General features: G+C 41.8%; 1 protein-coding gene across 1 annotated transcript in view; it reads right to left on the reverse strand.

The window, feature by feature from the left end:
• Positions 1–26912, reverse strand: part of ITK (IL2 inducible T cell kinase) — a 65332-nt gene continuing 38420 nt past the window's right edge. Inside the window, exons 8-17 of the mRNA XM_044241064.1 lie at positions 24580–24634; positions 14661–14743; positions 12803–12936; positions 12337–12411; positions 10079–10250; positions 9536–9752; positions 8540–8604; positions 8329–8447; positions 4418–4575; positions 1–750 (exon numbers count right to left, since the gene is read on the reverse strand). Coding sequence (XP_044096999.1) covers positions 679–750; positions 4418–4575; positions 8329–8447; positions 8540–8604; positions 9536–9752; positions 10079–10250; positions 12337–12411; positions 12803–12936; positions 14661–14743; positions 24580–24634 — 1150 coding nt within the window. The 3' untranslated portion in view covers positions 1–678. The remainder of the gene's footprint in view (positions 751–4417; positions 4576–8328; positions 8448–8539; positions 8605–9535; positions 9753–10078; positions 10251–12336; positions 12412–12802; positions 12937–14660; positions 14744–24579; positions 24635–26912) is intronic.

Raw genomic sequence — 26912 nt, forward strand, 5'->3', positions numbered from 1 at the left:
ATCTCCAACCATGCGGTTGGAACTGTTCACCCCAGTCCATCATGTCCCTTCAAGGAGGGAGGTGGCAGTATGTTCGATGAATAAAACCTCCTAAAACTGCTTCTCAGCCTACCTGGCCTCAGATGGGAGCAGGTGTTCCTGAGGATGGCAGGAAGCTGCAGCTGACAGGATCACAGCAGCTGAGCTGGCACTTCCTGACCTTAACTAACTCACCAGGTCTCCTTGAAAAAGAGTCACACTCCTCATTTCTCTTGCCCCACCATCCTGGGATTCTGTGTTGCCAGGTCAAGTAAAAACCCTCGACCATACCATTCAGATCCATGTTTGAAATAATAATAAAAATAATAATCCACAGCCCTACCATGTCCCTCCTCTTCTCTAAGAAGTGCAAGAAATGGTGCCTGCAATCTGTCAGGTTGAGGTTTGAGGACCAGATGAGATAAGAGGCTGGAAGGAAGGGAGAGACTTCGCTGCTGCTCGGGCCTCCCTCCCAGTTCAGGGCCCTGAGCCTCCCGCCTCCGTCAGGGTGGTGCCTGCGCCATGAGGCTCAGGGACTGACGCCACAGGCCAGTTGCGTCTGGTGAATGCTGGGCTGGTGGCAGATTTTAATGCTCTGTGAAGGGAGAACTGGCTTCCCCCATGAGGATCTGCAGCCCCGGGCCTGGTGCTGAGTCTCTGCTAAAGTCCTGATTCTGCAATTTCAGCCAGTTGACTCAAGAGTCTGCAGAAAGGTGGCCGGTCTTCTGGTTTCTGGAGAGGGAAGAGAAGGACTCTGTGAGTTCCTTGTACTTGTGTGTCATAGTTAATTCCAAAGCAACCCAGAATTCAGAAGCCCTCTGCTGACTGTTAAATATGCTTCCATATGTACTGTTGAAGGCCATAGTGTCTCAGTTGTTAACAGCAAGGATTCTGGAATCAGATGAACTGATTTTGAATCTAACTAAGCTTTTCCTTTCCTTAGCGGTGTGACTTTGAGCAGGTGACTTAACTTGTTTGAACCTCAGTTTTGTTGTCTGTAAAATAGGGATAATAGTAGTATCTCTCTCATAAGATGGTTGTGAGAATTAAATAAAATCATTTATTAAGAATTCATCATAAAATAAGTGCTAAATAACATAAAAAAAGAAAATCCTTAGGTATAAATCTCACAAAATATGTATAGGACCTATATGAGGAAAAATATAAAATTTTAAAGAAAGAAACCAAAGACCTAAATAAATGGAGACATTTCATATTCAAATATAGGAAGACTTTATATTATTAAAATGTCATTTCTTCTCAACTCGATCTATAGATTCAACATAATCACAATCAGAATCCCAGAAAGTTATTTTTTAGATATTGACAAACTGACTCTAAAGTTTCCATGGAAAGGGAAAAGACTCAGAATAGCCAACAAAGTACTGAGGAAGAAGAACAAAGTTGGAGAACTGACACTACCCAACTTCAGGACTCACTATCAAGCTACAATAATGAGGAGAATGTGGTATTGGTGAAAGAATTAACAAACAGATCTCTAGGACAGAGTTGAGAGCTTGGAAATAGACTCACAGTCAACTGATCTTTGAAAACAGAGCAAAGGCTCCATTCAATGGAGAAAGGGTAGTCTTTTCACCAACAGTGCTGGTACCATTGGACATTCACGTACAGTATAATGACTCTAGACACAGACTGTATTAACCCTCACAAAAACTAATTCAAAATGGATCAGAGACCTTCATGTAAAATGCAAAACTTAGAAAACTCTAGAAGATAACATAGGAGGAAATCTGGGTGACCATGGGTTCAGTAATAGGTTTTTTTGATACAACACCAAAAGCATGATTCATAAGAGAAAAAATTGATGTTGAGCTTTGTAAAATCAAAAATGTCTCTTCTGTACAAGACACTAAGAGAAAGAAAAGACAAACCACAGGCTGGGAAAAAATATTTTCAAAACACATATCTGATAAAGGACTTGTATCCAAAATATACGGAGACCTCTTCAAACTCAAAAGCAAGAAAATAAATAGTCCAATTAAAAAATGGGCAAAAGATCTCAACAGACACCTCATTAAAGAAGATATACAAATGGCAAATAAACATATGAGAAGATGCTCCATATCATATGTCATTAGGGAACTTCAAATGAAAACAATGAACTACATACCTATATGTCTATATACCTATTAGAATGGTTAAAATACAAAACACTTGATAACATCAAATGCTCGTGAGGTTATGGAGCAACAGGAATTCTCATTGCTGGTGGGAATGCAAAATGGTACAGCCCTCTTCAGAAAAGTCTGGCGGTTTCTTACAAAGCTAATGTAGTGCTATCATATGATCCAGCAATCACACTCCTAGTCAAGCTGAGAATTCATGTTCATACAAAAACCTGCACACAGATATTTATAGGAGTTTTATTTACAATTGCCATAAACAGGAAATGATCAAGATGTCCTTCAGTAGGTGAAGGGATAGCCAAACTGTGGTACAGCCATACAATGGAATATTATTCAGTGATAAAGAGAAATGAGCTACGGAGCCATGAAAGGACATGGAAGAATCTTAAATGCATAATTAAATGCATAATGCTAAATGAAAGAAGCCAATCTGAAAACGCTACATACCATAAGATTCTAACGATATGACACTCTAAGAAAGGGAAAACTTGAACACTAAGAAGATCAATAGTTGCGGGGCACCTGGGTGGCTCAGTGGGTTAAAGCCTCTGCCTTCAGCTTGGGTCATGATCTCAGGGTTCTGGAATTGAGCCCCGCATCGGGCTCTCTGCTCAGCAGGGAGCCTGCTTCTCCCCTCTCTCTGCCTGCTGCTATGCCTACTTGTGATCTCTCCCTTTCTCTGTCAAATAAGTAAATAAAATCTTAAGAAAAAAAAGAAGATCAATAGTTGTCAGGGTTTTGAGAGAAGGAGGGAAACGTAAATAGGTGAAGCTCAGTGAATAGTGGGGCAACAAAACTATTCCATATGATACTATAATGGTACATACACAATATTATGTATTTGTCAAAACTCACAGAACTGTACAGTACAAAGAGTGAACCTTAATGTAAACCATAGTCTTTAGTTAATAATAACGTATCATAGTGGTTGATTAATTGTAATAAAGTACCACACTAATGTAAAATATTATTAATAGGGAAAGAGGGTATATGGTAACTCTCTGCACTATTTGGTCATTTTTCTGTATATCTAAGAGTTCTAAACAATAAAGCCTATTAACTTAAAAATTTAAAAAAAGTTTAAAAAAGGAAAAAGGGCTAAGTAAATTCAGCTTTCTTAATTATCATAGTATGTGGGCTTGTGAAGTGGACTGGATTTGTTTTGTGCCCTTCTTTATAGCTTCCTTGTTTGTTTGTTTGTGTCTGAGTATGTGGGCTCTATGAGCTTATAGAGCAATCATTATTTCATTCTCTTATCAGTAAAAAAAGGAGGCTCAGAGAATTGTCCAAAATTAATGCTTAAGAAATGCTAAAGCAGAGACAAAGCATAAGTACCCTATACTTTTCCCCTTCCACCTTGTTTCCCTTCAAAAATCTGAATTTGTGTTCATTCTCTATTCAGCAACTTTCTTTTTCTTTTTTTTTTCTTTAAGATTTTTTAAAAATTTATTTGAAAGAGAGACTGTGAGAGAGAGCATAAGCCAGGAGAAGGTCAGAGAGAGAGAAGCAGACTCCCCGTGGAGCTGGGAGCCTGACGAGGGACTGGATCCTCGGACTCCAGGATCCTGACCTGAGCTGAAGGCAGTTGCTTAACCAACTGAGCCACCCAGGCGCCCTATTCAGCAACTTTCAGTTGTGGTTGAACTTCGAAATTTTCTAATTCACCAAAGGACATGGACACTTCTGCTGATGTGGCTGAAGCTACAGCCTGCCCCCCAAGCATGGGATAACTGGGACATCTGGGAGGGTGCAGAATAATTGGCTTCTCATTCTGAATTGTTGAACAAATAAAATGAATTTGAATTAAGTCTTTTTAATATTTTCAACAGCGCAAGTGAACTTCTGCTCATCAACTTCTACCACTACCTTCATGTACCCTTAATGGTTTTGTGGTGTTCCAGTCAGGATTTTGGGGACAATGATGGAATTGTAAATAGGTGAAACACAGTGGATTTTAGGGCAGTGAAACTTCTGTATGATATTATACTGATATCTTACCCTCTCTTCCTCTCTAACAGTGTGTTAATGGCTGGTGACATTCTATTACAGATCAAATAATATTTAAGGTCGCTGCCAGCTCTTTTAGGGATGGGCAACCTCTTTCGTTAGTAGACGCTCAAAGCCACTTCCTTGCTAATCTACTTCAGTATACCTACTTCCTCATCCTCTAAGAGGGTTTCTTTCTCTAGGGAAGGGGACAGACCCTAAAGTTGTAGATTACAATGTAAGGGGAAACCACTTCCTTTACTGACCTCTTTCCAGCAATGATTCATGATCTGGTAGATATTCGCAGAGGCCAGCCGGGGCTTGTACAAGCGAAATCCAGTAGTGATGTCTTCTACCACTTCTGAGTTGCTTCGGTTTTCATACGGGATTTTGCCTTCACTGAAGACCTCCCACATCAGCACGCCTACAAGAAATGGTGAGTCCAGCACAGTGAATGATGAAGTTCACAACTAGCAGACAAATAAGCCTACATCGAGAAAGGCAGATTCCTCGCCATGCAGATTCAAGTCCTTACCTTCAGGAAGGAGAATACAAAACTATCTGAGGCTTCTTAAGCCTGGACTATTTCTTAAGAACAGAGATTTCCCAGTCTTCCTAGGGGTGAGGAAATTTCAAGCTCAGCCCTTTTATATATCTAACTCAAACGCTTCTAGTAAAAGTTGCAGGGAATGTGAACTCAAATGTCTACACATCATGTAAATGGATGGAGTGGATGAGATGTGCCGTAATGGAGATTAGGGAGGACTGCGGAGAACCGGGAGTCTAGTTCTGTTTTCAGAGAACAGCTGTGATTTAGCTCCAGCCACCATAGAGCACATGGGGATGAGGGTTTGGGATTGCCACATTTTCTGATTTTTTTAAAAAAAGAACTCAAAAATTGAGAGTTTAGAAATAGAAATTCAATTTGATTTTTAAAAATACTGTGTAGACAGAGCAAAACACGTCTCTGTGTTGTCTATTTTTGACCTGTGATTTAATCCCCTTTCCTCTTCTATCTTTAGCAGAAATGTCACACCCAATTTTATTATGTACTAATATATGTATAGGATGTCAGTGTGGGAAGAGAGCTTGCCGATCACCTATTTCAGTGGTTTTCAAAGCATATTTCGGAGATTCTTAGGACAAGGTTTTTCAAAGTATAATTCCCAAAGCAACTGAACAAAAATCACCTCAGAAGTTTGTTCAAATGGCAGCTCCCGGGCCTTGGCCCACACCTCAGACTAGGATTTCTAATGGATTCTCAGAGGTGCCTCTGGAGTTTTGGGAATTTGGAATCTATCTGTAAATAAGACTGTTTAGCTCCCCAAGTTGCCAGAATTTCTAGTGAGATTTCTTTGGAAAATTGAAGCCTCTTGCTCAAAGTTCTTTTGAAAACAATTGCTTTCATGCAAACCTTGTAATGCATTGATTGGAAACTGAGTGGGGTGCAGAGAGTTTACTTGCCTTGCTTGAAATAGCACAGTTGATTAGGGCAAAAACCTTAAAATGCATGACAAAGCTCAACGTCTTAGAAGCAGGCATCAAGCTCTCATCATCAGGGTTTCTGTTTCTCAGGCTGTTATCTCGCCCTCTCTACCCTGCTTCCATTGGTCAGTCTCATTTTCGGACACTTCAGGGGGCACATCCTAGGCAGTGATGGACTGTAGCTCAACCCTCTAATTATATGATGCAACACAAAATTCCCAGGCTGACAACCTGTGGCAGAGTAAGCCTCATGCAGAGTAAGCAGGTGAATGTGACAAAATGGCCATGGGAAAGTGGGCTTGGTGCAGTGTGACCAGCTACATCGCCCATAGAGATGGCCACACATCAGCCATACCTTTCTCCCCTTCACTCCCACTTTGGTCTCTCTTTTTTAAAATCTTTTTTTCTTAACATGTAATGTATTATTTGTTTCAGGGGTACAAGTCTGTGATTCCTCAGTCCTACACACTTCACAGCACTCACCATAGCACATACCCTCCCCAAGTCCATCACCCAGCCACCCCAACACTCTCACCCCCCCTCCCCTCCAGCAACCCTCAGTTTGTTTCCTGAGATTAGGAGTCTCTTATGGTTTGTCTCCCTCTCTGGTTTCGTCTTGTTTCATTTTTCCCTCCCTTCTCCATATGATCCTCTGTCTTGTTTCTTAAATTCCACGTTATCAGTGAGATCATATGATGATTGTCTTTCTCTGATTGACTTATTTTGTTTAGAATAATAGCCTCTAGTTCCAACCATATCTTTGCAAATGGCAAGATTTCATTTTTTGATGGCTGCACAATATTCCATTGCACATATATATATACACATATATATATATATATATATATGTCATATATATATATATATATATGATATATATATATATGTCACATCTTTTTTATCCATTCTTCTGTTAATGGACATCTAGGCTCTTTCCATAGTTTGGCAGTTGGTGGACATTGCCGTTATAAACATTCGGGTGCACGTGCCCCTTTGGATCACTACATTTGTATCTTCAGGGTCAATACCCCATAGTGCAGTTGCTGGGTCATGGGGTAGCTCTATTTTCAACTTTTTGAGGAACCTCCATACTGTTTTCCAGAGTGGCTGCACCAGCTTGCACTCCCATCAACAGTGTAGGAGTGTTCCCTTTTCTCTGCATCTTCTCCAGCACCTGTTGTTTCCTGACTTGTTGATTTTAGCCATTCTGACCCGTACTTGTAAACTTCTGAGATTGCTCTGGTGCAGTTTTATTTCTTCCAAGTTCATCTTTAACTTAAATTTGAATAACAAAATCTTACTGGGTCTGTCAAATAGGGAAGCTGTTTTAAGGAACAGTTCAGAAGAACTAGAGATATTTTTTTCATTTTATTTCTTTTCAGTGTTCCAGTATTCATTGTTTATGCACCACACCCAATGTTGCATGCAATATGTGCCCTCCTTAATACCCACCACCCGGCTCACCCAACCCACCCACTCCACTACCCTCCAAAACCCTCAGTTTGTTTCTCAGAGTCCATAGTCTTTCATGGTTTGTCCCCCCCTCTGACTGCCCCCCAACTCACTTCTCCTCTTCCCTTCCCAACCACTCTGTTGTCAGAAGTTGGCTACTCTAAAATACTGGGAGAAACTTCATAACTAGTTCTCTGAAGAGATTTAATTAGCTTTCCCCTGGCTCCCACTCTTAAATCAAAACACTTGGCAAAATCAAACTCCAACTCATTCCTTTCCAAAGTATAACTCTTCTTATGATCCAAATCAAAGAGTTTGTCCAGTATGTTGGACAAACAAACTGTGGCTTAGGAGGATATGACAAATCCAGCTTTCTTTCTGCCACACCAGCATCATTCACTCTGCCTTTCATTCATGCCCATTTGTGCTTATCAGAGTCAGTCTGATTCCTTATCATGGGCTGCCAACTTCATTGCCTCTCACTAAGACAGTAGTATCCCTCTTTTCTTTGGACACACCAAATTTTTATACTTGCTGGTTTTTTTGGTCAGGGACACCATTCCCTGGATCTTCAAGTGAGGATGACTCTCTCATCATTCAGATCTATGCTCAATGGTCACCTCCTTGGAGAAGCCTTCTCAGACCATGCTATTTAAAACAGACGCTCCATCCCAGTCATTTTCTATTCCATTACTGTTTTATTCATAGCATTTACTTACCACTATGTGACCTTGTCTCATGTACCTACCTATTAGTTTGTTTATATGATTGTTATCTGTCTCCTCTTAAAATTTGCCTCCAAGAGAATAGGGATCTTTCTTATCCTATGCATCACTGCATTGTAAGCACCTAGATTAGCCCTGGCTTATAGTAGGTGCTCAATAAATTGCTGCTGAATAAATGAGTAAAATATTTATTGAGGGTTAAGTGTTGAACAAAATATGCTCCTGGTCCTTGAGGAACTCATATTCTAATCTCCTGACTCCTCCAGCTTTTGATCTTACAGAAGCTGTCACCTGAATCTGTCTCCATCCTCATTTTAAACCCCACTTGAAAGATCTCCAAGAACAAATGCAATAATGAGGGCCTCTTCAAATTTTCAGAGCAGTTACCACACATAGACTATCAGTGGGATGCCCTCACCACCCAGTCCTGGGCAGGGAGAGTTCCTAGTTTGACAAATAAGACAGGTGGCTGGCAGTCCTCTATCATGCGGGTGTGGGGCCAGGATGACACTCACCAAATGACCACACATCCGACTTGCTACTATAGCGACTGAAGGAGAAGACTTCTGGGGATGCCCACTTCACTGGGAACTTGGTGCCTGTGGAACTGGTGTATTGATCATCAAGGACGAACCTGGGTAGAGAGTGGAGAAAGAATGTGTCTGAATATTCTGGGGGCCTGTGTCCCATTCCTGAGACATTCCTGGCGCCACATGTCCATGTTACCTTGTCATCCCAAAGTCAGACACCTTGATGACTTGGTTTTCTCCCACGAGGCAATTTCTGGCAGCCTGGAGTAGGGACAGGCAAACAAAAGGGAAAGGAAAACTGTTGGTGGAAAATCAATGCAAGGAATCTCCTATAATCTCAGGCTTTTGGGTTTCTATGTGCTGCTGTACAAGGGCTTTACAGATGTTAATTAAGCTTCACTAGTGCCCAGAAGTGAGCTAAAATCAAAAGATCCTTCATTAGGATGAATAAGTTTGGTCTTGTAGCTTCATTCTTGAGATCCTAATTAGAAGAGAAATCTGGTGTTGTCTAACCAACGATGTGATCTAATGCAACCTGATGCAATAGACAGTGTTAACATTAGGGATGATACGAAGAAACTGTCACCCATTTGACTAAAATAAGAATGTTTTGAGGTTACTAATTTTCTTAAAACTATTCCTCAATAAGAAGAGTACCTAGTCCCGACTTAGTATCACAGAACTGCACTGGAAGAGCCCTTAGTGTGAAAAGAACCCACTTTTTTCTCACAGTTGAAATGTACCTACAAATCCCAAGGGGGGTATGTTAAAATGGATATCCTGAGCCCTGACCTCCAGAGATTCTGAGGATGGTTTGAGCATCACCCCAATGTGATTGTAGTAGATTCTTGGGTAACAGTTTGAGAAAAAACTGTGCTTGTCCATTTCCGTCACTTTATCAAGAGGAAACCGAGGCACAGGGAGGTTAAGGAGAGGCTATAAGCCTCATTTTGGAAAAATGTAAACTCAGACTCAGAGGGTACAAGTCAGAAACAAGACTGGGATTAGAACCCAGATCTGAGTCCGACTAAGACATCGCCTAGTGGGTGGAAGAAGGAAGAAGTGGAGAGTAGAGGGGAAGTGGTCTGTGACCTCTTGTTTATCAGTGTATTCCTAGTCTGCGTAGTGCACATTTCTGTTGCACATAGCCCTTCACCCCAGACCTACAGATGTTGGCCCTGCATCCTCTTACCAGGTCTCTGTGGATAACACATGCCTCCTCCAGGTACGCCATGCCCTCGCACACATCCAGGCACATGCCCAGCAGGGTTTCTGCAGCAAAGAGACCCCGCTGGCTGCGCAGGTAATCTGACAGGCAGCCATGCTCCATGAACTCAAACACCAGGCAGATGGGGGCCTGCTCTAGGCACACCCCATACAGCTGGACCAGTTTGGGGTGAGAGAGTTTCCTGAAGGAAAAAGGTCAGGGGTGAGATGGTCTAAACTCAGTCTCCCAAAAATGCATTCCCTCCCCCAAACAAAAACAACCTGAGGGATGGTGAAGAGTCAGATGGCATGGGTGACAGTGAATGGAGGTCAGTGTGGCTGGGGGATGAGACTGGTAAGTGGGGGGAAGGGCAAGACCATGACGGGCCTTCTAGGCCACGGTGAGGATTTTGATTTTATTTTCTGTGCCACTGGAAACCATTGAGAGATTTGAGCCGCAAAGTGGCATGACATGGCATCAAATATCCTCCCCAAGACATCTTTGCATATGCTCGTTTTGGCCACTCACATCATGACTTCAGCCTCCTCTATGAAGTCCTCTTCAGACATAGCCCCTTCTTGAATGGTTTTGATGGCCACCTTGTCCTTGTTGAGCCAGTAGCCAAGATGTACCAACCCAAACTGCCCACTGCCAATCTCCTGCACAAAAGTGAGCTCGGAGGGATGGATCACCCATTTCCCTGGAAAAGAGGGAGAGGTTTTTTCCAGGAATGGCAAGCAGTAGATATGAGGTATAGGGCTACAAGGAGACTATCTGTAGCCCTAGGTAGCATGTTACCTTATTGTTAATATCACCCAAAGATGGCAAATAGTATAAGCTTTACACATAGAATGATCATAGATAGGTAAAATTATTATCTTTGTCGCCCAAATCATAATGTAGGATATGCACTTAAAACCATGAAAAATGTATGTGGGGGGAGATTACATGAAAGGAGGAAGGAAAGTGACATTAATCAAGGTATCAAAGAAAATAAATGAAAGGGTTCTTATAATACCTCAACTATTTTCTATACCTGATTAAAAATGTTTTATTGCCATTTTTCACATAGAGCAATTTCATTTGAGCTGATCATTCATTCATTCATTCACTTATTCATTCATTCATTTATCCACCAAGTGCATCCACAGCACTCTGTTCCGCCATAGCAGGGGTTGGGAATAAGTATCCCAAGGGGTCTCATACAGAGGTACCACTCAGCACAATCTGGCACATGGTAGGCTCTCAAAAAATGTTCGGTAAATGAATAAAAGGAATCCGATTCTCAATTTTTACATTGACAAAATGAGTGGGTTCATAAAATAATCTCTGAGATTCCATCCAGCATGGATACATTAAGATTCTACAGTTATTAGAATTACCTTATTTTCATAAGGGGACTACAGAGACATTAACCTTTCCTGGCACTTGGCCTAATACTATAAACAGCTCAATTTCTACCTCTTTGAGGCAGATTTAACAGAAAATAGTGCTGAGTTCCCACTGTGTACCAGATATGGTGCTATTTAGTGATGGAGAGCCCATACAAGTGTTTCTCAAAGTCTGAATTTCTAATTACCTGTGTCAAAATCACCTAGAGCATTTGTTTAAAATGCAGACTTGAGGATTTTATGATCAGGGATTGTGTTTTGATAAGTGTTAGGTAGTGTCCAGGAGCCAACATTCTTTTTTTTTTCTTTTTTTTAGATTTACTTATTTATTTTTAGAAGGGGAAGGGGCAAGGGAGAAAGAGTATTAGGCAGACTCTGCGCTGAGCACAGAGCCTGATGTGGGGTTTGATCTCACGATCCTGAAATCACAACCTGAGCCGAAACCAAGAGTCGGACACTTAACCGAGGGCACCACCTAGGTGCCCCCAGGAGCCAACATTATTATTTTTTTTAAGATTTTATTTATTTATTTGACAGACAGAGAGCACAAGTAGGCAGAGAGGCAGGCAGAGAGAGAGGAGGAAGCAGGCTCCCCGCTGAGCAGAGAGCCCAATGTGGGGCTCCAACTCAGGACCCTGGGATCATGACCTGAGCCGAAGGCAGAGGCTTTAAGCCACTGAGCCACCCAGGTGCCCCAGGTGCCAACATTATAATAAGCATCCCAGATGACTTAGATATACACTGGAGTCTGAGAACCACCCATCTAGGAGACCCAAAATGAAAATTACTAGAGCCTTCTCCTCGACCACAACTGTTAAGACCTGAGGATGCAAACTGAAATGCCTTTAGGCGCCAAGTCGATAATAAAAAAAGGGGGAAGCAGTTCCAAAGGATAAGAGGGAATAAGATGCAAGCTTTGCCTAAAGGCATTGGAAATTAACACCGTGTTATGCAGACAAACACTTCTGAACACTTCTAACTTTCAGCCCTTGCAATGGACCATACCCAGCAAACTAGATGATACAGAAGTTCTAGAAGATGGGTGGTAGTAATAACGGTCCTAAAGCATCATTTTCTAACATTTTTTCCTAATAGCATTTAGTAGATAGAGTGCTCTGTACGGAGTAGGTGCTCAGTAAACACTTCATTGATGAACTCTTCAGTAAAACCGATAGGCATTGATTTGACCTCGGTAAGTGTGCTCATATTGACATCTCTCTTACACACTTTGTAAATATTCCTTTGTGCAGACCATCTCCGGATATACAGTGTACCTGTTGTAATGGTTATTTTAAGTCTGGGGAAGAATTACGTATGTGGAAAGTCCACTCAGAATTTGATCTTTAGGGATGTGAGTTAGTGCAAATACTTAACATCACGGAATGCACGGCTCACCGTATCTAAGTCCTGCTGTGACCGGCGCTTTCTGCCTCCAGGAACAAACTGGGTACCGGAGTCTGGTGACCAGACCTGGGTTGAGTAAAATGTGAAGGGCGGTAGTAGTTAGAGCTTAGCTGTAGCAACTGTTTAAGTTAAATCACCAGCAAAAATATAATCCAATGCAAAAGCTATTTTTATTCTGGAAAACAAATCCCAAAGCCTAGTCACTGACACTATATCCTGTCCGACAAGAGGGATAAATACAGCTGGGCAGGTGGCAAAATCCCGTGAGTCTAACAACAGAATTTGGTAATGGAAAATACATAATATGATCAAATATTTGGCATCTTTTTTTATTTGGAGATTTGGGTTTTATTTATGGTCAGCTTGTCTGAGATGAAGAAACCTGGCGGGGTGTTTGTCATTTTTTTTCCAAGTTCTCCTGCAAGGGTTCCCCCCAGCCTCATCCTTTAGCACTCACCTCCTCCATTATGCTGGTGATAATTGATGAGGAGAGGGATGGAGTCAAACACATACTTCTCAGCCACATAGTAACGCTTGGGGTTGTCATTTGTTTCTTTGATGTGATAGTGCTTTATACAGGGGTTGTTCTCACTGAAACAGAAGAAACATAAATGTAGTGGTTATTAATAAGCAATATTTAGACACAAACATGTCTACCAGTATCAGACTTTATTTTTTACCCTCTCAGAAGGATGGCAGGTGTATTTTAACTTGTGTGTCCGTCTTGACAGGGTGGCCCTGGATGCTGGGGTAAGAAGGACTGGGAGGCTGTATCTAGTCCCAATTAGAGTCAGTGCCATGATGGGCTGGTGATGCTTCCTCTATAGCCATGAAGTGGGGAACGTTCTCGTGTGTGCTACATGCTTGCCTCCTCTGCTGTGTGGAGCAGACGAGAAGGGAACATTCTGGACCCTTAGCACTTACGTGACTTTACAGAGCAAAGTTAACTGAACAGCTCTGAATGCTCTCTTTAGAAAGGCCTGCTCGCAAGGTTGCCCTGTGGCTGGCATCTGAGAACTGGGATTTAGGAAGGGCTCTTACCACTGTCTAACTGATAAGGATGGCTGTTCTAAATTGCTGTGGTTTATGTTCCATGCCTGCTTTTCTTCTGAGATAATGGAATTTTGCTATGTGCTAGGCAGAGGGTGCCTAGGTGACCAGTCCCCAATGAAAACCTTGAGCTCTGAGTCTCTCATGAACTTCCCTGGTAGACCCCATTTTACCCTTGTCAAAGCTTGTTGCAGGAGGCGTAAAGCATGTCCTGTGTGACTCCGCTGGGAGAGGACTCTTGGGAGCTCAGGTTTGGCTCCCTCTGGATTTTGCCCCATGTGTCTTCTCCCTTTGCTGCTTTTGTTTTGTCTTCTTCTGCTATAATAAATCTTAGCTTTGAGTATGACTCACTACATACTGAGTCCCGTGAGTCTTTGCAGTGGATCACTGAACCTGGACATGGTCTTGGACACCCTCAGCATAGACTTTGTTTCTCATTCCTTCTCCATCCTATCTCATGGAGCTGCAGCTCACTGTCCCCATTGTCCACAGCCATGGCAGAGGCACAGCCCCTCCGTGACATGCATTGTCTGCTTTTCCATCCCTAGGCAGCAACCTTCTTTTCCACCGGGCCCTGCTCTTGCTCCAAGTCTTGCTTATGCCCTCCTTCTCCAAGAAGTGATGCCTCATTTTTTTCTCTTTTCTCTTAATTCTTACTGGACCTTATGCATTGACAAACTTCTTTTTTCTTACTTATTTTTTAATTAGAAGAGAATTTGAGACCTGGAGAGGCTCTTGGACATTTGTTTTACCGAGCAGGAAACTGAGGTACAGAAAGGGGAGACAAGTGGGGTCTTGCAGTCAGCCGGCTGGAGCATAACGCTGGTGTGGCGATGTGAGTTGCCATCTGCTCTTTGAGCCTTGTTCTTTCCTATTACGGAAGGATCATAGTAATGCCTGCCTTTGGAACTTGTTAGGATCAGAAACAATAACACTTTGGCACATGGTAAGGACTCAGTAAATGGTAGGGAGCTTTATTAGCCAAGCCAGAACTAATACCCCGATCTTCTCACTTCCGTCTGAAAGTATCTTCTCTGTTAGCTGTGGGTTATATTATAAACTCATCATCTGCAGCTCAAATACTTTATTTCTTTAGAGCTCTGCACTCGTGAGTGCTAACTTAGAAGAGAACCTGGGGTCTGGACCCAGTTCTGTTACTTTCTAGCAAAACGACTTCAGCTTTGTCCTTCACCTCCCTGAACTTGGCTTTCTCAGAGGGATCAGGGAAAGCACACCGTTTCTAGTGAGCTGACTTGGTACCATACCTTACAACGGCTTTGGTGAAAACAGACACGGTGTATGTTCCCGGGGTCCTGGAATCTCGTACCATGAAGGCTCCTTCTTTGCCCTAGAATGGTTAGAAAATACAGAGGGTTAGTGATCCCAGGAAACCAGCCTCATGCCTCCAGCTCCACTGGCTTGTCTGTGAAAGGACGAAATACAATACGTCAGCTTCACACAGAGCACACTTTCAGCAATACTGGCTACCGTTTCATTTGTTCGTTGAACAGGTATTTCCTGAGGGTCCTATCGTGGATCAGAGACTTCTAGTGATGACGTAAGCAGGGAATGAAGACAGATAAATGGAGCTCTGTTCTTTTGGGGCTCCCCACATACCAGGCTTGTACAGATGTTACCCACCCCTCACTACAACATGCAATCTAGATTTTATATCCTCAGTTTACTGATGAGGACACTGAGTGCCACAGGGCTGAGGTGACTTTCTCATAGTCCATAGCTAGCAATTGGCAGACCTGGGTTTCGAACCTTGAATGTGGCCAGTGAGCAAAGCTCATGTTCCTTACACGGTTCCATGATACCGCCCCTCAACACATGTTAGAAGCCACTTCTCCATTTCCCTCCAAGAGCACAAAGCTTTCTGATCTTGAAGCTTCATCAGTTCCTTAATGGGAAAGGATGTATTAGCTCCCTTCTAGAGTGCTGATTTTGCTGTGGGCAAAAGGAGGAAAAAAACCATGAAGTTCCTCGTCTAATGAGGGAAGTAGAGAGAAGGGAAGGTCCCAAGAATGTACTCTTCACTCCTACCACCCCTCAACAGTTTTGCCAGTGCTGATGGAAAAAGTACAAGCAAATGCATATGCCAATGTGTTCATTCCTGGTGGGAACTTTAAGTCTGAACTCTGTCTGGAGTACTTCATGTCTAATGCTCTGTTCCTATCCAACTGTAAATCTGTGCTGGTAATTTTTTTTTTAAAGGTTTTATTTATTTATTTGACAGCTAGAGATCACAAGTAGACAGAGAGGCTGGCAGAGAGAGAGAGAGAGGACGAAGCAGGCTCCCTGCCGAGCAGAGAGCCCGATGTGGGGCTCGATCCCAGGACCCTGGGATCATGACCCGAGCCGAAGGCAGAGGCTCTAACCCACTGAGCCACCCAGGCGCCCCTGTGCTGGTAATTTTTGCAAAAACTGTTATTATGATCTACTCAGCTTCAACATGGTGAGGGCCTCAGGTGAAGGCCAGCGAAACACATGAGGCTCATGTGTGTGCCACACATACTGGTAGCACACGAAGCAAAGCGCATGCAATTTAGAACAATGTAAGTTGTTTCCCCAAGCTCCAAAGTGGATTGTCTACACACAATAAAAGCAAGATACACAGATGGCCATGCTAATTGTTTGACTCCTAGAATCACAGCATTTTAAGATGTCTAACAACATCCCTGGGCTCTAGCAACTGGATGTCAGACCCTGCCAAGTGTTCCTTGGGGGACACAATCATCCCGGTTGAGAACTATGGCTCTGGCTTAATTCCCTACACCCCTGTGTCCCACACTTTGTTGATTATCACGGTCATCTGAAGAAACTGAGACATAGAACAAGACAAACACCAAAACAACAACAGTGAACCATGCTTCACCTCTTACCTACACACTTAGAATCTCTAGGACTGGCACCCTGGTTCCTGAACTTTCTAGAAGCTCAACATGTGATTCTTATAGACATCCAGCTTTGGTTGCCATTGACTCAACTGGACATGTAGCTCTTACTTATAATAGACCCGATGAGTAGTCTCTCACTCTCTAAACAGCGTTAAAAGTTAGAAAGCTCATCCAGAAATATAACCTGCTACCTCTAACTTGGCCCTAAACCTACAGGGGTGTGTGTGTTGGGAGCAGGGGAGTTGGGGGGGGGGCGACTGGAGACAACTGGCCCTTATATCATTGTGCATTCTTGTCAAACCTATAATTTACCACATAAATGTGAAACTCCCAAAACTCTTCTTATCTCTTCTGGGATTTCAAGAATCTATTTTGAAAATCAGAGTGGGGGTGGAAGGTGGGGGAATTGGATGAAGGGGGCCAAAAGGTATAAATCTCCAGTTATAAGGTAAATAAGACCTGGAAAGCAAGGTCCAGACTGATGACAATAGCTAACAGTATTGTACTTTCTATTTGAAAGTTGCTAGGAGAACAGAACTTAAACATTCTCATCACAGGAGAAAACAATCTGTAACTATGTGTAGTGATGGATATTAATGAAACTTATTATAGTAATCATTTTGCTATATATAGATATCAAATTATTACATTGTACATCTTAAACTCATTACACACATATGTATATATATACTGATAAATATACATATATTTACATATTTATATACACACATATGGATAAATATACATATATATGTATAATATACATATGTATATATATGTATATATACACACATATATATATACACATATATACATATTATACATATTATACATATATATGTATAAATATATACATACATATTTATCAGTCATATCTCTATTGAAACTGTGGGAGAAAAAAGAAATTTGAAGCTGAGACCTGAATCTTCAGGTCCTTCTTGCTTAGCCGTGATCTCCCTATCCTAAGGTTGTAAATTTGGGTTCCTCTGGCTGCTGCCTGAAAACAGGGCAAGAATTGAGAAAAATGCAGAAAGCTACTGGATTTCTTTTTTCTAAGACATCCTGAAACAGTCCTAATATTCTTTGTTCACATAGAATTTATTTTAATAATTTTTATTTCATGATTTCTTTTTAAATCTAAGAAAATCCCTTATAATCTTTCTGGAGGAATATAAGATCTTGAGCCTGTAGTTAGCATCCTACATTACCCACAATGTGTTCTGTGCAGAATCTTGGACATGGTGAGAGCAGATGAGTGCTAAACAGATTCTTATTTTCCGTTTCTCAGATATAAATGTAAACCATTTATCCAGTGAAATTTTAAAGACCCTTTTAATATTTGCTTACAAATCCTCCTTTAAAAACCTTGATTTTTCAGGTACCTGGGTGGCTCAGTTGGTTGAGCGACTGCCCTCGGCTCAGGTCATGATCCTGGACTTCCAGGATCGAGTCCCGCATCGGGATCTCAGCTCCTTGGGGAGTCTGCTTCTTCCTCTGACCTTCTCCTCTCTCATGCTCTCTCTCACTCATTCTCTCTCAAGTAAATAAATAAAATCTTTAAAAAAGTTTTTTTTTTCTAAAACAAAACAAAACTTGATTTTCCAAGCATTTGAATTTTTTCCCCTTTAGGGTTAGTAGCGTATTTGATTTCTAAAATAAAGGCAAGCTATATGACATAAAAAATCCCAGATTAGCTCATTTGATTTTAAAATAGCTTTTGAGGGGCCGCTGGATGGCTCAGTATGTTAAGCCTCTGCCTTCGGCTCTGGTCACGGTCCCAGTGTCCTGGCATCTAGCCCCACATCGGGCTCTCTGCTCAGCAGGGAGCCTGCCTCCCCTCTCTCGATGCCTGCCTCTCTGCCTACTTGTGATCTCTCTCTCTCTATGTCAGATAAATAAATAAAATCCTTAAAAAAATAAAATAGCTTTTGAAGCATAATTTACATACTATGAAATGCTCCCAGTTCAAACATACAATCCAATAATTTTTAGTACACTGATAGAGTTGTGCCATTTAATCTAATTTTAGAACATTTCCATTACTCCCCAAATATACCTCTGTTTTTTGGCACCCCTGCCACACTAATATGCTTTCTATCTCTATAGATTTGCCTATTCTAGACATTTCATGTAAATGAAATAATATAATAGGTGGTCTTTTGTGCCGGGCTCCTTTCACTTGACATGTTGTTTACAAGATTTATCCAAGTTGTAGTGTGTATCAGTACTTTGTTCCTTTTTATGGCTGAATAACATTCCATCATATGACCATACCACGTTTTGTTTATCCATCCATCAAGGGACAGACATTGGGCTGTTCCCACCTTGCGGCTACTGTGAAAAGTGAATCCGCATCTGGCTTCTTTTGCTCGACATCACGTTTGTGATAGTCATTCCTGCGCTACATGTAGCAGAGTTTGTCTTCAGGGATTTCCCCCTTTGCTAAATACTGCAGCTTTTTCTCTTGCCTAAGTGGAATGTGATGGGTAAAACTCAAGGCAGGAAGAAACCAAACTTTAGCAGAGGAAGATTTTGTCTACAAATCTAAGTTATTCTAAAATGGGAAGAAATAAACCAACAAAAAAACAAACCTCACAACAACAGTAAAACAAACGCAGATGTTTATCAAGTGTCTATAAAGAGGGGAGTGCAAATATCTATTTAATTAGGAATGTTTTATTTTTGTTCTAATTCCTCCAAAGAAGCCATTATTATTATTTTATAACACTGTGATCAGAGTGGGGTCCAACTGTTAACAAGAGTAATCCACAGATGTGAGAAAAAGGGGAGGTGAGGTTTGCAGTCAGCTCAGCTGAGCATGGGAGGCTCTGAGCCCTTCCCCCATCATCGTTGCTCTAAGTAACATTCAGTGAGGTGACAGGAAACTCTGGTCTGTGGCTGAGGCAGTCTAGAGTTCTGAGGAAAGCGAGGCATCTAGAATGTGCTTTACCACCTACTTCCTTTAAGGGGCTCGTTCAGAGGAAGTCACAACCACCAAGAACACTGGAGCTTAAAGGGTATTTGCTCACATCCCGCCATGCCAAGGGGCACTGACTTGTACAATACAGCCGAAGGGGGGCCCTCATTCCCTTGGGACACTTTCAAGTTCTCAGTTTACCTTGTACTAATTTACCTAGAAAAATAAAGAGGCAACAATAGGGAAAAATGTCATGGAGGTGGTGAAATACATTGATGGGAATTATGGGGATGGGAGAATGCAAGTTAACTCATATATTTCCTTACTACCGTGTGTGTGTGTGTGTGTGTGTGTGTGCCCACGCACACCTGTGGGTTTGTGTGTGTATGTACCCGCCCTCTAGTCCAGAACCATGCCACCGACTCACACTCTGAATTTGGCCTCAGTTCACTCTTCGGTAACACAAATGTTCTTTAAATGGAATTCTTACTTTACCAGCCTATAATTCTGTGAATTCCAGGTATTTCCTGATTAAATATATGAGCTTTGGTTTCCTCATCTATAAAATGTACAGTTGTTGGGAGAATTAAAGTGCATAGAAGATTTCCTGGAATCTGCCAGAATAAGGACTCTTAGGGCTATTGTTATTATTGTTATTATTGTCACGTGCTATGTTACACCATCTGTTAGAAGTATTAACTCTACTGTTTGCCTTTATCTGAGATATGTTGACTTATTAGGAGTCTGTTGCCTTCTTTCTGTCCATATGATTTAGAGGTGAGTTTACAGAAGGTAAACAGGGTAGGTTACTGCACAAGCCAGACTGATAATTCATAGCCTGTCGTGTGGCATTACACTTAGGAGAATGTCACTGACACATTCCGGAGCTGGTTGTTTTCTTCTCCTGAAATAAATCCATTATTAAGTCAATATTGCATCTTTAATGACATCTTTGAAATAAGATAAACCAATGCCTTGGAATTAGGCTACTGCCTGAAATTCAGGTCACCCATTGTGTGTGAGGCTGTAAGGTATGGAATACCTGCTTCGAAGGACTTTACCCTCTACCTAAATGGGTTAAGACCGAAGAGAAATTCCTGAGACCCATTGGAATTAGGCTACTGCCTGAAATTCAGGTCACCCATTGTGTGTGAGGCTGTAAGGTATGGAATACCTGCTCCCAAGGACTTTACCCTCTACCTAAATGGGTTAAGACAGAAGAGAAATTCCTGAGACCCAAGGCAGAGTGAGAACAGTACCACTGGAGAAATAATGACATTGCACCATCAGGGTTCCAAGGCCAGGCCACCACCTTCCATGGCCAGGGAGAGGGAAAGCATGAGAGGCTTCTTAGAGGTGGTGTTATCTGAGAAGTTGATTGGACGGTATAAGAGATGCCTTTCTGCGGTTCCCAACTGGGGTAAGTCCCAGGAGAACCGCCTGGGGGCCACGTCCAGAGCTTCTTCCTGGTGAGGGCTGGAGTTTGGAATTTGTATTTTTAAAAAGATCCCCCAGTGATGCTCCCAATCAGCCAGATTCTCTTTAAGCATGGTTGTTTTTTGTTTTGTTCTGTTTAAGTATTTTATTTATTTGACAGACAGAGATCACAAGTAGAGATAGAGGCAGGTAGAGAGAGAGGAGGAAGCAGGTTCCCTGCTGAGCAGAGAGCCTGATGCGGGGCTTGATCCCAGGACCCTGAGATCATGACCTGAGCTGAAGAGAGAGGCTTAACCCAGCTACCCAGGCACCCCTAAGTATGTTGTTAATGGAAAAACCTTTGTGAAGCATTTGATGTATTCTTTCATTCAACAACTATTTATTGAGCAACTGCTCTGTCATAAATCCAGTTTAGTTTTCCAGGTGCAGCGGGAAGATAAAGCCTTTACATCCTAGTGGAGCACTATAGATGGGGCCGTACGTCCGGAGGTCTAGTCAATAAAAATATATCAATCCACCTCTTCAGGGTCCTATGCTTGTCAGACAGATACTAAGCACACTCAGGAAACAATTCTGCTTTTGTTTCAAGCAGTAGACAATACAGGGACTCACTGAAGTTTGCCCTTATATTACCCAAGGAGGTGAAGTGTTCGGCATAGGAGTAAGGAGGAATGTTTCAAGTATTCCAGCAAGCAAAATGTGTTTAAGTGTCTCCAAAGTACTGCTATAAAACAGAAAACCTCTTCCACTTGTCATTCATGTGGGTTGTTTCAAGTGCTTCATGGGTAACACTTCATGAACCAACGTGTGATTGAAAATAACACAACTGCACTTGTTCAAACATTATAATTCAAGGTTTTAATTAATTCTGCAATCATCTCAGTTAGTTCTCATTGGTCAGGTTTTACTGTGTTATCCGATAACACAGGCTGGGGAGCTCAGGGCTGAGGCGGCTGCCCAGGCATCACAAGTTTGACTTGGAAAAAAATACAGATGCCCAGGGACTAAGTCTGGAGATTCTGATTCTAGCTCTGGGGCAGGGCCCATTCGGATTCTGGATTTTTAAGAGTTTCCGGGTGATTCTAATGCATGACCTCCTGGGGATCACAGGATGTGATCTTAAGTGCTGAGTTGATGTGGAACCAAGGAGAAACCAGAGTCCATCCATGACTCAGCTCAATTATTCTCCCCTCCCATGAGATGTGACTCCTGGGAATCTTGTCTGAGCTCCGAGGTCACTGAAATCCTGCCTCACATTCATAGTTTACCTTGGATTGTCCTCTCTCTAGTTTGTCTTGCTTCCCAGCAGAGTTTAAAGCTTACTGAGGCCCAAAGATCCTGTCTCAAGCACCCTCTAAGGGCTTCGTCCTGCGCTCAGCAAAATGGTAAAGTATTTGAGTTTGTAGCCAGCGATTGTAATGAAGGAAATGGTGTGCACACAGCGTAGGTGAGGTGGCCGCTAACGGAGACACAGACGGCGGCGGCCAGAACACGGGCGGCCTCTTGTGCCTCACTCCCTGGTAAGCACAGAGTCCTTTGGGAAATCCATAAACAACTGAGCTTCCTGTCTTTGATGAGAACAAGTTGCTGAAGGGCAGAACATCTCACCTTGTCCTCTAGGCTAGCTGCTTGCTAATCGGCAACTTACTCAAAGAAGATGGGGTTCGTTGCTACTGGTATGACTGTGGGTTTTCCTTCTCCCCACCACCTTTCCTCTTTTAGAAATTCTATTTTTGCCTTTGATAGGATGAATCAATCTGTTACCAGTTTCCCTTTCTACAAAAGTACATAGCATGATAATAATTAACTGTGTGCCTTTAAATTATTCTTTGATAATATTCATCAACCCTCCACCTTCCCATCACAGCCTTTCATTCCCTCCCTGGCATGGTCCTGGGTCCCCTTCTTTGTGGCTCACCCTTAACCACTGTGCAAATAGTGGCTATTGGGTTGGGTGACCAGCTGTCCTAGTTTGTGCAGGACTGAGCAGGGTAGGGATTCCTGGACACAGGACTCTCAGCTGGGACCCAGGCTGACCAAGATGAGTAGGTCACCCCACCTGTATTCTGTGCAGGAAAGATCAGCAATTTAATTTAAAATTCTTTAAGATAGGGTGTCTGGGTGGCTCAGTTCGTTAAGCGTCTTCCTTCAGCTCAGGTCATGGTTCCAGGGTTCTGGGATGGAGCCCTGCATTGGTCTCTTTGCTCGGTGAGGAGCTTGCTTCTCTCTCTCCCTCTGCCTGCTGCTCCCCCTGCTCGTGCTCTCTCTCTCTCTCGATCCTGCTCACTCTCCCTCTTTATTAGAGATTTTGTTTATTTAATTAATTAATTAATTAATTAAAATAAATAAATAAAATCTCTAATAAAAATAAAAATAAAATAAAATCCCTAAAGATAGGAAAACCTCAAGATCCAAACTTGAAAATGTTATATGGTGAAATGGCAGGAATAGGGTTGACATTTTGGCACAGAGAGACTAATGCTTCCATTAACTCATACATACTGTACTGGTGTCACCAGTAAGGCTAGTGGTGGGCACAGGTCATTAACATCGTCTGAATATCAGACTCACCTGGAGAGATTTTTCTCTGAATTGCTAATGCCTAGATCCTACCAACTAGATATTCTGATTTAATTAATCTGGGGTGGGGCTTGGGCATTGGTATTTTAAAAACATGTTTCCCAGGGGATTCTAATGTGCAAACAATCTTGAGAACAACTGCTCTAGGCACATATGCTGGTAAATTCATTGACTGCTCTGTGGAAGACCTTTTCTCAATAACTCCATGCATTTGGTTTCTCTGAAAGAGCCATAAATATGCAATTTTCAGTGCTGCTCAAAGTGCAGTCTGTGGATGGGGGCCAGTTGGCACACTGTTGCTGGTCTGCCACCACACAAAAAGAGAAATCAAGAGTAGGCATTTAGAAATTTTTTTCATAGTAATCAGAGTAATTTTATGTCTAATGAATCTAAGACTAATATAAAACTGAACTTGCATTTTTTGTGTCTTTGCTTCTTTATTTTTTCTAGGAGTTCATTTTCATTTCTTTTATAAAATATAAGTGCGTGACAAATTAGAAATTGAAAACCGACCACAAAAAAGCGAGCCATCAACACAGATATTGGAGAGGCACTGTCCTGGAATAACAAATGGCCTTCTGGTCCAGGCAGAGAGGGCTTGCCTTGGGTGCCGGTCACCTGAAGGCAGCTGCCTGGAGCCCCATGTTGTGGAGGATTCCAAAGCCATACACCATGAGCAATGGTGTCATAGAAGATCGGGAGCAAAGGGTAACAGCATGAGGACTGGGTAACTGTCATCACTGACTTAATCCAACACTCATCCTGTACTCATTGAGAAACGAAGGTCCAGGAAGAAGAAACATCCCCCAGATCAACCACTGTGTTGGTGAGAGAGCAGGAACTGGGACCTGTACTTTCCCCACCGCATCCTGCTTTCTCTCTTCTCGTCCCTCTCTCCTTTTATTCTGACATCGCGGGGCAAGACCAGTCCTGCTGCTTCTACTGCATGGCTCTTAAGAACTGCTGCATTAAAAAAAAGTTGAAACAAGGGATGTATTTCTTCTGGACACACAACCCAACTAAGTAGTATAAGTCACACTCACCCCTGACCTCACCAGAGAAGCAGGCAAGACAAACTAGCCCCAGGGCTCCCTGGGGTCAGGCATCGTGGCTGGAAAGGCCACCCTACCTGTTGTCATAGTTGCATGTCAATACCAAGGCCTTGGACGCTCCCCAAGTTTATCCTATTATATGCTAGTTTCTAAAAATCCCCAGAATACTTCCATTGGACACGAAAACCACTGTAATCCAGTATGTCAGTTTACCGCAGTGGCATAAATGACAGCGTGGCTGGAAAAAAGAGCACAGTTCATTTTATCTTAAGTCAAAAGGTAGGTTAAGGCGACTTACTGTGTCCAAAAGAAGTTTTTCAGCTTTGTCTCGGCTGATACTCTTATTGTACCACCTGAAAGCAGGAAAAAGTCATATGTCAATGACAGTTGAATTTTTTTTATTATTTACTTGTAAAAGATAATGCTAGAAAATGATTTGGTTCTTTTCTCTCTGCGCCAGTGCTTTCCAACTCAAAAACAAAGGCACAGACCATTTCCAGGTAATAAAATGTCTAATTGGAAGGGAACAAATGAATCAGAATTGGTAAAGTATCAAAATGAATCAAAATTGGTAAAGTATCAATAATTTTTGAATTTGGGTTTTGGGTATATGGAGGTTCGTTATGTTATTCTCCTTACTTTTGTGCATTTGGAAATTTTCCGTAATAAAATTTTAGAAAACCTTCACCTTTTCCATTTTGTAAGTCAGTGGGTGGTTATAAGTAGGATGATGCTAGGACAGCTATAAAAACTGAGCACAAATTTGAAAGTTTAGTCTTGTAAGGCAGTTGTGGGATTTTCCTCTTTTAGACTGGTTTTCAAGATCTTCTGCAAAGTAATTATATTATTTTTACAATTTTGAGGTCTGATAAAAAAAAACCTACAAAATGGTAAGAAGATTATGAGGGATTTTTAGAGGTGAAGCTTTTGAATGTTGCTGGTAATGCTTGAGCCACCACCTGGCTTCCTTGGCTACTGATTAGATAAGAGGGGATAGAAAGATCATCAGTTAACAATCAGTTTCAGGAAAGTATAAACCCCAGAGGAGAGAAGTTCTGGGTGGGGAAGGAACATTACTTATCAAACTCGTGTGGCTACTAGAAAGCAGCTACAAATTAGGGAATTAGTGGATGTGCCTGAGCTTTAGAACATCACGCAACTGAATGGTACTTTATACCTCGGTGGGCTTTTGTAACTTATCCAGTTGAGGGATGGCAAATACGCTTCATCTCATGTGCATGCTCTGAACAATTAGTCATAGCTGTCTAAAGCTGCACACCTGAGCTCAGTGGGTACATGTGTCACTAAGAGTGATGTCTACCCTGAGCTCAGGAGCGGGGAGGGAATGCCAGTTAGGTGCCTCCTTCATCTTGTCTGACCCTTCATTTTAAAAGGAAAGGGATCTAAGATCCAGCCTCGTGAGGAAACTTGCCCAAGGTTATGCCCCCAAATCAGGGCAGGAGACCTGAAGCCAAACAATGGATGTACCAAAGCATGATTATGCTCCCAGATGGTACCTTTTTGAGTTCTTATGCAGATGTCACTTGAAACTAGACAATATTAAGTTCACGGATTAAAAAAAAATCATCATATTGGGTATCATACACACACACACACACAGTTCTAAATGTCTGGATGTTTGCTTGTGAGTCATATTATTCTCTAGTGGTGATCCCATAATGTGAAAAATGCAAACCAACAGTGTATAGAATAAATAGGGCTCACAGACAGTTTTGCTTCTATGGTCCAGTGTTTTGTTTTCTTTTGTTTATGACCTAAAATACCTTTGGGAGAAGGAATATCTTTTTTTATTTGCCCCAGGCCCCACCATTCTCTAGTGGTTTATACTGTGCTAGAATATGAGTTTGCCCCCTCCATTATAAATGATGAGAGAGTCTGATTAAAAGCAAAAGCAAACAAAACTTCCCAACTTAGTGATCATTTGAAATAAATGCCTATTTTTTTTTCCTAAATACATTGGCTATAAAAAAAAAAAAAGGAAAGAATTTTATTCTATTTCCTACACGTTTCATTGGTGCTCAAGTATTCTTGGAACCAATGACTCTGCCGTTAGGGGAGGGAGGGGCTACTCACACATACTTGATCAAACCTACTCTCAGATTGAGAGACTCTCCAGAAAATGATGGCTCTTCACTACAGAGTCTGTTAGAATTTCAGCAAAGAATAACTTGACCACCTTTGAACTAATAAGAGCTCAAATAAGTTAATGGAAGTCTTCATCAGCTAATATTCTTCAACCCTGGCATCTTACATTTGGTGAGGACTTGAACATTTTTCATCTTAAAAAATTTCAAATGTATAGAAATGTTATAAAATACTGTAAAAGAACACCTATATACACTTGACCCAGATGAACTAATTTCTGACATTTTACATGTTTGCTTTACCATTCCCTCTGAATAGACAAATACATATATATGTTTTCCAAACCATTTGAGAATAGACTTTTACTCCTAAGTACTTCAGAATGTATTTCTAAGAAATAGAATATATACTTATATAAACACAGTATCATTACCAAAATCAGAAAATTCAACATTGGTGCAATACTATAATCTGATTTCAGACTTTATTCAAATTTCATCCATTATCCCAATAATGTGTTTTGAC

Source organism: Neovison vison, chromosome 1, assembly GCF_020171115.1.
Source record: "Neovison vison isolate M4711 chromosome 1, ASM_NN_V1, whole genome shotgun sequence".
NCBI lineage: Eukaryota > Metazoa > Chordata > Mammalia > Carnivora > Mustelidae > Neogale > Neogale vison.